Source organism: Dasypus novemcinctus, chromosome 13, assembly GCF_030445035.2.
Source record: "Dasypus novemcinctus isolate mDasNov1 chromosome 13, mDasNov1.1.hap2, whole genome shotgun sequence".
Taxonomy (NCBI): domain Eukaryota; kingdom Metazoa; phylum Chordata; class Mammalia; order Cingulata; family Dasypodidae; genus Dasypus; species Dasypus novemcinctus.
In genome coordinates, this window is record NC_080685.1 from 59,662,981 (window position 1) to 59,676,139 (window position 13,159).

General features: G+C 38.0%; 1 protein-coding gene across 1 annotated transcript in view; it reads left to right on the forward strand.

The window, feature by feature from the left end:
* Positions 1-13,159, forward strand: part of AXDND1 (axonemal dynein light chain domain containing 1) — a 177,363-nt gene that overhangs the window by 61,278 nt on the left and 102,926 nt on the right. The window contains exons 13-16 of the mRNA XM_058274806.2: positions 4,802-4,903; positions 8,205-8,368; positions 9,539-9,611; positions 12,708-12,942. Coding sequence (XP_058130789.1) covers positions 4,802-4,903; positions 8,205-8,368; positions 9,539-9,611; positions 12,708-12,942 — 574 coding nt within the window. The remainder of the gene's footprint in view (positions 1-4,801; positions 4,904-8,204; positions 8,369-9,538; positions 9,612-12,707; positions 12,943-13,159) is intronic.

Consider the following 13,159-nt stretch of genomic DNA (forward strand, 5'->3'; position numbering starts at 1 on the left):
TATCAGAACTTTTAATTAGGTTCTGTTGATCAGTATATCTCTCCTTGTGCCACCACTATGTAGTTTTGACCACTGTAGCTTTGTATTATGCTTTAAAGTCAGGCAGTGTTATTCCTCTAATTTTCTTTTTGCTTTTTAAAAATGTTTTTGGCTATTTGGAGCCCCATACAGTTCTAAATAAATTTCATAATTGACTTTTCCAATCCAGAAAAAAATTCTTTTGTAACTTTTATTGGGATTGGGTAAAAGTGCTATTACAACTTTTATTGGGATTGTAATAATTCTGTAAATCAATTTGGGTAGGATAGACATCTTAATGATATTAAGTTTTTCAACCCATGAACATGAAATAGTCTTCCACTTACTTAGGTCATCTTTGATTTCCTTTAACAATGTTTTATAGTTTTCTGTGTTCAAGTCCTTACATCCTTAGTTAAGTTTATTCCCAGATTTTTATTTCTTTCAGTTTCTATTGTAAATGGAATTCTCTTCTTGACTTCCTCCCCACATAGCTCATCATTTGTGTACAGAAATGCTACTTATTTTTGCAGATTGATCTTATATCCCACCATTATATTGAACTTGTTTATCAGCTCTAGAAGCTTTGTTGTGAATTTCTACATATAGGATCATGTCATCTGCAAACAGTGAGAGTTTTACTTCTTTCCAATTTGCATGCCTTTTATTTCTTTTTCTTGCATAAGTGCTTGGGCAAGTATTTCTAATACAATGTTAAATAAGAGTGGTGACAGTGGATATCCTTGTCGTGTTCCAGATATTAAGGGAAATTCTTTAAAGTTTCACCATTGAGTATGATGTTATCTGTGGGTTTTTCATATATGCCTTTTAGCATGTTGAGGATGTTTCCTTCTACTACTATCTTTTGAAGTGTTTTTATCAAAAGAGGATGCTGTATTTTGTTGAATGCCTTTTCTGTGTCAATAGATATGATTATGCGATTTTTCCCTTTTATCTGTTAATGTGGTGTATTACATTAATTGATGTATTTACTTTGAACCATCCTTGTGTATCTGATATAAAACCCACTTAATCACGGTGTATAATTCATTTGATGTGTGGTTGGATTCGATTGGCAAGTATTTTTTTTAGCATTTTTCTATCTAAGTTCATTAAAGAGATTGGTCTGTAGTTTTTTGTGCCATTTTTTTTTTCCTAGCTATGAAAATGCTCTTTTATTAAGGTGGACCATTAAAAAGATTGGCAAAGATGTAATAGTGTAGTACTCTTGTTAGTGGAATGCTCTGGGTTCTGGGATTCTAGGTTCTGGGCTATGCTGAATAAAAGAGCTTAAGGACACGCCATAAGGTAGGCAAGGGAGTAAAGAGTTTATTAAGAAACAAGAAAACTAGAAATGAGAGGAGTATACAACCTGAGACATGGTTTGTGGGCGTGCTACAGGGTAGGGCACATGTGGAGCCCCAGGTTAGGCCTCTTTAAAACCTTTCCCCTTCCCCCTTCCTAATGTTGGGGAGGGGCCCCAGCTGTTTGCTGTTGTGATTGGTTGCCATATGATTTCTGTCTTTTAGCTTTCAGGGGGCCAATGGGAAGCCTGTTTGGAGTTACCTGTGTCTTTCCTTTGTCCCTAGAAAAAGTTCAAGTGGAACCTGGTGACCAGGGTCTTGGTGGGATCTTTCTGGCTTTGCTCTTTAGTAGCAGCCTTCCTATCCAAGGTTTTTGTGCAGAATTTCACAGCCATGTTCTCTGCCGGGTCCCAGCAGCTTCCTGCTGGTTAGCAGGAGTAGTCCCTGCCTGACAGGGTATAAAACCCACTGGCTATTCTATTGAGGTTAAGGGAAGATTGGTCCGGCACTGTGTTTGGAGCTGGATGAGATCCCTGATTGTCTAATATGTTGTTCTGGGAGTCATTGATTCAGGACTTTTTAACATGTTCAGTATCCCTCTGCATATGATCTGCCATGTCTAGGGTCCCCCGAGGCTTGCCCTGGTTGATGGTTCACACATGGCTTAAGGCCCCTTCTTCTGCCCTCCCTTGGAGCAAAACGATGGTGGTCTGGGTGTTAAGGCAGCTTGGGGCCACCATACTTGAGGCTGATTCGTGCTGACATGAAAACCAGAATTCTCATAGCCCTGAGGAGACAGGGTACATTTAATGGTGGCAGTTAAAAGGCTAGCCTGCTTCTGGACCTTATGCCTGCTCCCTCCTCACCTATTTCTTCTCGTCATCTTGGTCTTGATTGTTGAAAACTGTAAAGGCTACTTCTAAAAGGGAATTAGTGGGAATTTAGGGGTCCAGGGAAAGTTTCTGCAACTTTCTATGGATATCTGAGTCAGCCTGGCTAGTAAAGTGAGTTCCTAGGAAATTCTGTCCTTCTTTAGAGTCAGGTTCAACCAGAGGGTATTTTTATTGCCTCTACCAGTTTTCCTTGAAGTAAGGCTGGGTTTCTAGGTTCTGCCTCTGAGTAATTTCTCAGAGCTTTTAACTGACTGGTTTGGTAGTGCATTTCCTCACCGCTTTAGGGAGACATGCAACCATATGGTCTCTGGCCCTCGTATCTGTCTACTCTTTCCTTCTTACACAGGTTTAACTGGTATTGAGGGTCCCAAACAGAGGCCACTGTCTCTGTACTGTGGCCTTGTGGTGTGGCAGGAAAAGATTAGCTTCTTCCTTTTTAGATCATCAGTAGGCAGGTTGTCCCAATTCCTGAGAAGACACCCTGATGGGGAGTCTGCTGGAATGCTGGAGAAGCCATGCCTATTCTTCTAGGGAGAAATGGGAAAAAAGTCTGTCAGCTGATCCAACGTCCCAGATCCTGGCATGATTTGATGCTCTGGTTCCCATTGTACTGGACATCACAGAGACCATGCCTCTGAGCATCCCTGGGGCAATCTAGGACTTGGGAGATGTCTGGACCTAGGTTCCGGACCAAAGCTGCCAAGCCGAATTTTTTCCCTTAGAAGAGTGACTAACCTACTCTTGCAGAGTCTTAGAAAGATTGTCCATGAGAGAGGCCACTGTCACTGCCAGGGGCCAAATTCTGCATGTAAAACCAGACATGAAGAGGCACATTAAAAAGCCAAAGACTGAGCTGTGGCTTACAGGAAAACAATCTCAGGAGGCCCAGAAGTAATGGATTAAGAAGAACTTCGGTCCTCTGGGGTTGAGTAAGGAACAGACCTCTGGGCATGGCTCAGAATGAGAATCTTGGGCCTCACTAATAGAACAAAAGAGAGTACAGACAGGATTTAATTAAAAATTCACCAGTGTTTGGCAGGGGTCAAGGAGCATTACTTGCCTCTTTGTCTCCTGGCTTGGCTTGCCAATATGTTAGTGGAACACTCTGGGTTCTGGGCTTCTAGGTACTTGGCTATGCTGCATAAAAGAATTTAAGGATATGCCATTGAGTAGGCAGGGTAGTAAAGAGTTTATTAAGAAACATGAAATGAGGTAAGTGCACAACCTGAGACATGCTGTGGTCATGCTAGGGGGCAAGACACACTTCTTGTGGCGTCTTTATGTGGCTTTGGTATTAGGGTGATAATGGCATCATAGAATGAATTAGGTAATATTCCCCTCACTTCTAATTTTTGGAAAGGTTTAGGCTGGACTGGTGTTAGTTCTTTCCAGAATGGTTGGTAGATTCACGTGTGAAGCCATCTTGGTTGGGAAGTTTTTGATAACTAATTCAATCTCACTACTTCTAATTGGTCTTTTGAGTTATTCTATTTCTTCTTTAGTCAGTGTAGTTTGCTTGTGTATTTCTAGAAATTCATCCAATTCATCTAAGTTGTCCATCTGTTGGCATACAATTTTTCAAAGTAACCTCTTAAGATACTTGTTATTTCTGTGGGATCAGTGGTGATATCCCCTCTCTCACTTTTTATTTTATTGATTTGCATTTTCTTTATTTAGGCACTCGAAGACTGACTCCTGGTAGAGATTTTGTAAGGTAGCACATCAATGGGGCTTGCGGTTATATCATTCCTATAGGCCTCCCAACCTGAAGGGACAGCCAGATTAGCAGCTCCCTCAATCTAAACACTTTGTCTCTTTTGTGCATAGCTATTTTTGTGGTGTTTAGAACATTCATTCATTGAATTACTAAATGATTGATTTGATGTATCACCACTTCACCAAAGTATGGTCCAGGTATTCCTGGGGGGTCCATGAACCCATTTCAGGGGTTCCACAGTATCAAAACTTGTTTCCTAATACTAAGATTTTATTTGCCTTTTTCACTTTCATTTTCTCATGTGAGTCATTTTCATAACTCGTGAGTGGAGTTTTCTTGAATCTACATGACTTGGAATATTGAACAGATTGAATGCACAAGCAAATAAGAGAATCAAGTTCTATTCCATTAAGGCAGACATTAAAGAGAATTATAAAAATACAAAACAAGGACATCTTTTCACTAATATTTTTTTATTTGGAAAATATAGTTATTTTTCATGTAAATGAACATGTAATGTGGTCTATTAAGGTTATTTCTAGGTAAATTAACTAATACATATTTTAAATTATTTCAGTTTTAATTTCTAATGCAGTAAATATTGACACATATAATCCATATAAACAAAAGCTCTTTGGAACCTTTAACAACCTTTAAGGGTGTAAAGGGGTCTTGTTTGAGAAGCTTTGTTAAGTGGTGTACTTCACGTTAGGTCCAGTTCAGTCATTTAAGAAAACACTAATTTGTGATTCAAATAAGTTCATGATTTAAACAAGAAATTTTGGCTGAGTTAAAGACTCAATTAAAAGTTGATATATGAAATCGCTTTAGGTTTCATAAATGACACTGGTTTATAATATGTTTTATAGGTAATTGAAAGAAATAAGGTCATATTAGCTAAAAGGCTTTATCTCAATGAAAAAGGCTGGAATAAATACACTAAGCATTTCATCATACTGCTGTCAACCAAGGTAAAACTCAGTTCACTTAAGTTATGATAGGGGTGAACCTTTGCTAAAATGTATGGATTTTAATTATAGTTTTATGTTTGCTTTATTGTGGGTAGAATGAAAAATCTAAGGAAAGGGGAATAAAGCCACTTACTTCCTTTTATTTGTCTTTTATCATAAAGCAATTTATACCAATTTAATAACACTACAAATGTTATTCATAGTGTCACCATTCTATTTGTCAGTGGTTAAACAAACAAACAAAAGCAAATAGCTTTTTCAAGGAGGAAACTGTGTTTTTAGCATGAATCAAACTATTCTCACTAGTCATTTCTGTTAACTCTTATAACAATTCTATGAGATGCGTATTAAGGTCACTTTTTGTGGGTAATAAAAATTAGTCTCAAATAGATTAAATAATTTTCTCCCAAAGTTACACAGCCAGTAAATGGCTGGGATTCATACCCGGGTCTGTCTTCAAGGTTCCTCTTCTTTTCACTGTGCACACTGGTACTGCCAAAGCAATATACCAGAAATGGGTTGGTTTTACAATGAGATTTATTTGGTTAAAGGCTTATAGTTCTGAGGACTTGCAGGTGTCCAAATCAAGGCATCATCAGAGATGCTTTCTCACCAAGCTGTAGCTATGGGAAATCAGGCACATGGCAGGGCACAATGCTGCTCTGCTTGTCTCTCCTTTCTCCTCTTGGACTTGGTGCCTTTACCCTCAGGCTGCTCTGCTCTGGCTTTTCTCTCTCCCTGTTTGGTCAACCTCTGGAGGCATCTCTCTGTTTCTGTAGCCTCTTACTGGGTATCTATGGCTTGTTATTCCTTTTTATAAAGGATTCCAGTAAGAGGGTTAAGACTCACCCTGGGTCAAGCCATCTAATCAAAAGCCCTTAAGAGCATCCTGCAACATCCTTGAAAGAATGGTAGCAAGAGACTGCCCATCTGCAGAGAAGATTCTTAAGTAGAGCACTCCACACCCTGGAGGCTGGTGCCTATCCTCCACTGGAGGCACAAGTCCCCTCAGGAGGTATTCCACAGCTGGAATTGGAAGCTCCACTTCCCAAAAACGGGGGAGGAAGAGATGGTTGGGCATCAGCTGCAGCTACTGATTAGTAAATTCAGTGAGCTAAAGCATAATCCTAAGAGCAGCTAAAGTTTAATCTGTCCAAGTCTGAAAGAAGCTGGTAGCTGCCATTTTAACTCTGCCCAGGGCAGAAGGGGAAGTGAACTGACTGAAAAATAAATTATGACAGGTAAAACCCAAATATTTAGGAATAAACTTAGCCAATGATGTAAAAGCACTTGTATTCAGAAAACTACAAGTCATTTTTAAAAGAAATAAAAAAATAATTGGAAGAACATACCATGTTCGTGACTTAGAAGACTAAATATCATTAAGATGTCAGTTCTACTCAAATTGATATATAGATTCAATGTAATCCTGATAAAAATTCCACCAGCATTTTTTTAATAAATGGAAAACTCAATTACCACATTTATTTGGAAGGGTAAGGAGTTCTGAATTGGTAGAAACATCTTAAAAAGGAAAAGCGAAGTTGGAGGACTCAAATTTCTGGACTTTAAGTCATATTACCTAGCTACAGTGGTAAAAACCTCATGGTACTGGCATAAAGACAGACATATAGACCAATGGAACAGAGCTGATGGTTCAGAAACAGACCATCACATGTAATGGCCAAGTGATTTTTTACTAGCCTGCCAAACCCAACCAGCTTAGGCAGAACAGTCCCTTCAATGGTGCTAAGAGATCTGGATATCCATAGCCAAAAGAAGGCACCTTATCCAAAAGTTAACTCAAAATGAATCAAAAAACTAAATATAAAAGCAAGAACCATAAAGCTTCTAGAAGAAAACATAGGAAAATATCTTCAAGCCCTGGTGGTAGGTGGTGGCTTCTTAAAGGAGATAAGAGGAGGACTGAGATGGATTAATAATGTTTAATGTATGAAGAAGTTTTAATTAGCTTTACTGTAGAAGAGCAGAAATATACAGAGTTGATGGTAACACAATATAGTGAATAACAGCTGGTTTATAAATAGGGATGTGGCTGAAAATGGTAATCTAGGGATGTAAATGCCAAATGACAGAACACTAGAGAATAATCTAGGAACTGAAAAGCACAGTAAACTCAGAGGTGGATGAAAATTGTGGTTGATGGTACAGGTGCAAGAGTGTCTTTGTGAGCTAGAGCAAATGTACATCACTATTGCAGGGTAGTAGGAATGTAGAGAAGCATGGGAAAAATGTGACCTAAGGACTGTAGTTAACAATCATAATGTAATATTCTTGCATCTGTGCCTAAGATGTACTCTGTTGATAATGGGGGAGTGTGGAAAATGTGTGCCAAATGTACGCTATGGATCTAGTAATAATCAGATGATATTATCTCATAATCTGTAACAAATGTTCCACCATGGTGTGGAATGTTTGTCAAAAGGATGTTGTTTGGGAATTCTGCACATGTGCATGATTGTTTTGTAAGTTTACAACTTCAGTTATAAAAATATAAAAAAAAAATAATGGTGGGTTGGGGGAAAATACACCACTGTAATATATGGACTATAATTAGCAGTAAGATTTTGACAACATTCTTTAATAATTTCTAACAAATATCTCATAACAATGCCAAGTGTAGGTGGAAGGTTGATGAATGTGATCCCTGTATGACATTATGCATGTTTGTTTTGTAAGTTCACAACTTTTACTATATATACTCATTGTTTATGTTTGTTCATGTATAAATGATATAAAAAAATAAGAATAATAGGTAGGTTGAGGGAAAATACTTTGGTTAGTAATAATATTTTGAGGATGTGCTTTAATCATAGGGTGAGGTATGTGTCCTGTATGATGTTATATATGTTTGTTTTATAAGTTCACAACTATTACAATACACTTATTGTTTATATATGTTCATGTATGAGTGATATATTTTAATGAATTAAAAAAAAACTTCCACATAAAATCAGTTTACATGCACAGTAATGGATTATATCTGTGGACATGATCTTGTCGGGTCCACCCAGCTTTAAACTGTCACAGAAGTTGATTTCATATCGCTAAGGAAAAATCTTGTCTGTAATATTTTACCTACCGTGGAAAATCCATTGCCAAAGAAACTGTGTAGTGGTGTCACTTATGATATTAGTGACCTGTTTCTGTTATTTTGATCCATTTCCCAGGGATGTCTCCAATATTCCAATATTAATAAGTGACTGGTGCATGTTAATAAATATTTGCTACATGAAAAAATAAATGTTTTAATTATTTTTTATCCATGCATTTTATCTAGGACACTGCAGACCTTGCACTATTGCAGAAGTTGACACAGAAATGGAAAAACTTAATGAATAAGTTTAAACAGGAATTGGAACAAGGTGAAGAAATGACAAGGGAGAAATTGCAAATTGTTAAGGATGGAATTATCAAATGGCAACAGTTCTTCAGAAATAAAAAGTATGTCTCAAAGAATCTTGTTTTCCTGATTAACTGTTATAATTATGTTGATTGTCCAATTCCCTCTTTTTATCTCTCCCCCCACTTTTTTTACCTTAAATCGTTATTTCTAGTGCTAATTAACTCTGTAGTCTACCCCAATCCCCTGCCTAACTGCTGCTGCCTCAATTTCAGTCCAACTCTTTTTTCTTTTCTTCATTAAAAAAAAGTTTACTTATGCCATTACTGTTGGTAAGCTTGAATATCTGGATCCATTTGCAAATTCGGTAGAACAGTGCATGTGGAAAGAAGGAGAATCAAGGGGTGTCAGTTCTAGGTGGGCTGGTTTTGACTGAACATCATACTTTCTATTGATTAGAGAAATCTGACAGTGGAAGAGGCTGCTTATAAAGTCAAGTCAGATTGGAATACTAAATCACAGGCAAGTTTAGTGGGAATTGATACCTTAGATGAAGGCAGGATTTGATGATTTCTGAAGTTTCTTTAAACTTTAAAATGCTTTGTCTGTTGATGAGACACAATTAGGTACCATTTCCATTTCAAAATGACAACAATAGTTTCAATTTTTCATATGCTTTAAGAGGTTCCCCAATTAGTAGATTTTGCTTTCTGCAAACTGAAGCTGGTATATCGACAGACTGCTTGCTGCCGTCAGGTCCCCATTTCAATTGTTTGCTACTCTTTGCTGGAGGGGAGCACAGGTGGCAGTAGTTCCTGTCTTTCTCTTCAGAAACTCTCTCTGAGAGTTCAGGGTAATTAAAGGAAACATTTTTTTTTTTTTTTAACCAGAATTTGAAGCTCCTAATCTACATGTTGGCTATTTACTCATTAGGCCTCCTTTCTATTTACCTACTTTTCTGGTAGCTTTGTTCAACAGGAATTGTGCTATGATGATCTAGTTTTGAATGCCAAAGACCCAGAGACCACCCTTTTAAGTACTCTTGTGACACATGCCCTGGAACTTGGTTGCTCAGGTATAATTTGAGTCTGATTTTGTATTTGTAAATTTAAAGTTGAAAGCCTTCTGGTGAGAGGGGCTGGACCAGGAAGGCATGTTTGAAAATAATTAAGGAGACACAATATTAAATGTTAAAAATTGTATGAACACATGATTTTCTTTGTTTGTATCATATTCTAAGACCTTTCTCTTGCTCTTTCCCATTCTTTCAGAGAAAACAACTTAATCCCTACTAAAGGAAATATATTTGAGTCAATTCTTCAAGACTACAGGCAATGGGAAAAGGTAAGACTTTCTTGCCTTTGTATACTTGCCACTCCTCATCTACAACTGAGACATATCTCATCCTTTAAAAATGCTATATTAAGTTTAATGAAGACAAGGAAAACAGGAAGCACAGGGGCTTTTAAAAATACACTTAAATATTTTCCATTCTGTTTCAGATTTGGGGGTCAAATAAATTTAGGTAGCTGGAAAAAAAAAATAGAAAAGATACTTGGGTGGCAGTGAAGGTAGTAGTTCTTATTATTTCACCTAATTTTCAGCATAACTAATATCTGTGCCTCCTGCACTTAGATTTTTTTTTATTCCCCACCCCCCCCACCCTCCCCCACCTTGTGGCTTGCTTGTTGTCTGCTCTCTGTGTCCATTTACTGTGCGTTCTTCGGTATCTGTATTTATTTTTATTTATTTCCACACCCCTCTTGTGGCTTGCTTGTTGTCCGCTCTTGGTGTCTGTTCACTGCACACTCTTCTGTGGTGGTGTTTTTTTTCCTTGTCTCCCTTTCTTTGTTGCGTCACCTTGCTGAGTCGGCTCTCCACAGCACTTGTGGGCCGGCAGCACTCCGCGGCACCTGGGCAGGTGGCTCTCCAAAGTGTGTGGGTGAGCCTGCCTTTACAAGGAGACCCCAGGACGTGAAACCAGGGCCTCCCATATGGTAGACGGGAGCCCAACTGATTAAATAGAGCCATATCCGCTTCCCTACAAATTGAACTTTTAAAATTAGTAACATCTCTTTAAAATGGTTTGAGCAGGGAAGCAGATGTGGCTCAACTGATGGAGCGTCTGCCTATCATAGGGATTGGATACCCAGGACCTCCTGACCTGTGTGGCGAGCTGACCCATGCCCAGTGTTGCTGTGCACAAGTAGTACTGTGCCCCACACTCAAGGAGTGTGCCCTGCAAGGGGAGCTGCCTCACGTGAAAAAAGCACAGCCTGCCCAGGAGTGGTGCCACCACATGGAGAGCTGGCTTAACAAGATGATGGAAAAAAAAGAGACTCAGTTTCCCGGTGCCACCGAGGGTGCAAGCAGAGACAGAAGAACACATAGTGAGTGGACAGAGAGAGCAGACAATGGGGCGGGGGAAGGGGAGAGAAATAAATAAATCTTTAAAAAAATAAAATAAAATGAAATGGTTTGAGCTTTAAAAAAGAGATCTCATTAGTCAAATTACTATTATGATATAGTTGTCTGACAAGGAAAATATGTCAGACTTTGAAATACCGCTAATGTTATTATCAAACTCTTGTTCTGACAAAATCTCATCCAGATTTTGGAAGTAATTTTCTTTTCTCTTGGAACTACTAGTACAACATATTTTCGGAATTGAAGATGTTTATTGCCCTGTATACAAAATATCTAGCTTACTGACTTATTTTACAGCTTGCCTGGTAGTTTGGACATTACATAGATAGAAATTGGAAAAATAATCATGCTTCTTCATATATTAAGAATATAGTAGCCTTATTTGTTAAGTACTTAGTAACTGAAAGCGCTTTCCATACATTGTCTTCCTTATTTTCATGATAGAGGTTTTATAATCCCCATCTCATAGATGAGAATATTGAAGCTTATAAATATTAAGTAACTTGCCTAAGTTTTAATCCAGGTCACTCTAACTCCAAAATCTTTACTCTTTTTTTTTTTTTTCTTTTCTTTTCTTTTTTTTTTTTTTTTGTCTATATTCATTTTTTTATTATTACATTAAAAAAATATGAGGTCCCCATATACCTCCCACCCCCCTCCCTCCACTCTTCCCCCCATAGCAACATTCTCCTCCATTATCATGAGACATTCATTGCCTTTGGTGAATACATCTCTGAGCATCGCTGCACCTTATGGTCAATGGTCCACATCATAGCCCATACATACTCTCCTACATTCCATCCAGTGGGCCATGGGAGGACATACAATGTCCGGTAATTGTCCCTGCAGCACCACCCAGGACAACTCCAAGTCCTGAAAACGCCTCCACATCTCATCTCTTCCTCCCATTCCCCACACCCAGCAGCCATCATGGCCACTTTCTCCACACCAATGCCACATTTTCTTCAATTACTAATCACAATAGTTCACGAATAGAATATCAGTAAGCCCGCTCTAATCCATATTCTATTCCTCCATCCTGTGGACCTTGGATTGGTTGTGTCCACTCCACATCTATGTCAAGAGGTGGCTTAGATTCCACATGGATGCTAGATGCAATCCTCCTGCTTTCAGTTGTAGGCACTCTTGGCTCCATGGTGTGGTGGTTGACCTTCTTCAGCTCCATGTTAGCTGAGTGGGGTAAGTCCAATAAACCAGAGTGTAGGAGCTGAATTCTATTGAGGCTCAGGGCCTAGCTATCATATGGTGAGTCCAGAGATTCAGATCCCCTGGGTATATATTAAACCCCAGCACCAACTACAATTCTGGTAAAGTAACAGGAAAGGCTTGTGAAAAGAGATCACATCTGAGTCCAGCTCTATCACATAGAAACACCAACTCCAAAGAAGGGCCAACTGACATGGCACTGAACTCCATCTGCCATGACCATAAAACCTGTGGGAATCTTTACTCTTAATTGCTGTGCTACATTACCTCTCCATAGTGATCATTCTTAACTGAACAATGTACAATTTGTTTCTATTTTCTGAGTCACAAATAAAGGCAAACTTTATATATAGGTTGCACCTTCATTTTTCAACAATTATTTATTGACATGTCATGTACAGGACTTGGTCTTGGGTTATAATTTATATCTTCTAGTAACTTGCCCAGTCCAGTGGGAATCATGTAAGTAGATATATCACAATCTAAGATGTTCTTACTAAAACAAATAGTAGCTAAACATGCTCAGCTCTCTGGGACCTAATTGTTAGTAATTTTTTACTCTCATGGGATTTAGTATAATGGTTTTCATTGTGGTAAACCATGGGTTATCTCATAGGGTATAAAAATTAATTTAATTTCTCATGGACTTTAAAAGTAAGGTAAAAAATATTACTAGGATACACAATTCCAAAATAATTGGGAGTCACTGTGGTGTAAGAATCTGGCTAGACTTAGATGAAATCATTACTGAATAATGTGCTACTTTTCCTGCCTTTGATCCTCTAGGTGCTGAATGACAACAAAGAAAAGTTTACAGGGGATATTCTAGTGTCAAAATATGATTCCCTCAAGATTATTAAACATTTACAGGAAAACTGGTCAGATACTGGCCTTGGGATATTTGGTCGCCATAAAAATGTGGAGGGGAAGTTGCCCCCAGAGACACAGTACATGGAGGAAATTATCAAAAGCATAGGAAGACTCTACAAAGAATATGAACTAAGAATAAATGGGGACAATGGTAAGAAAGATAAAATAATTTGATTGTTTTATAAAGTATTTAATTATTATTTTAGTGCAATTAATATTTAAAATCAAAATAACATATGAATATATATATTTTTTTAATCAAGGTAAGTAAACAAAAGCATACCCCTGTCCATTTGAATTCAGTTCTCCAGAGGGAATCACTTTTAACATTGTTTCTATTAATATTTTTAATTCTTCCTGGTGCTTAC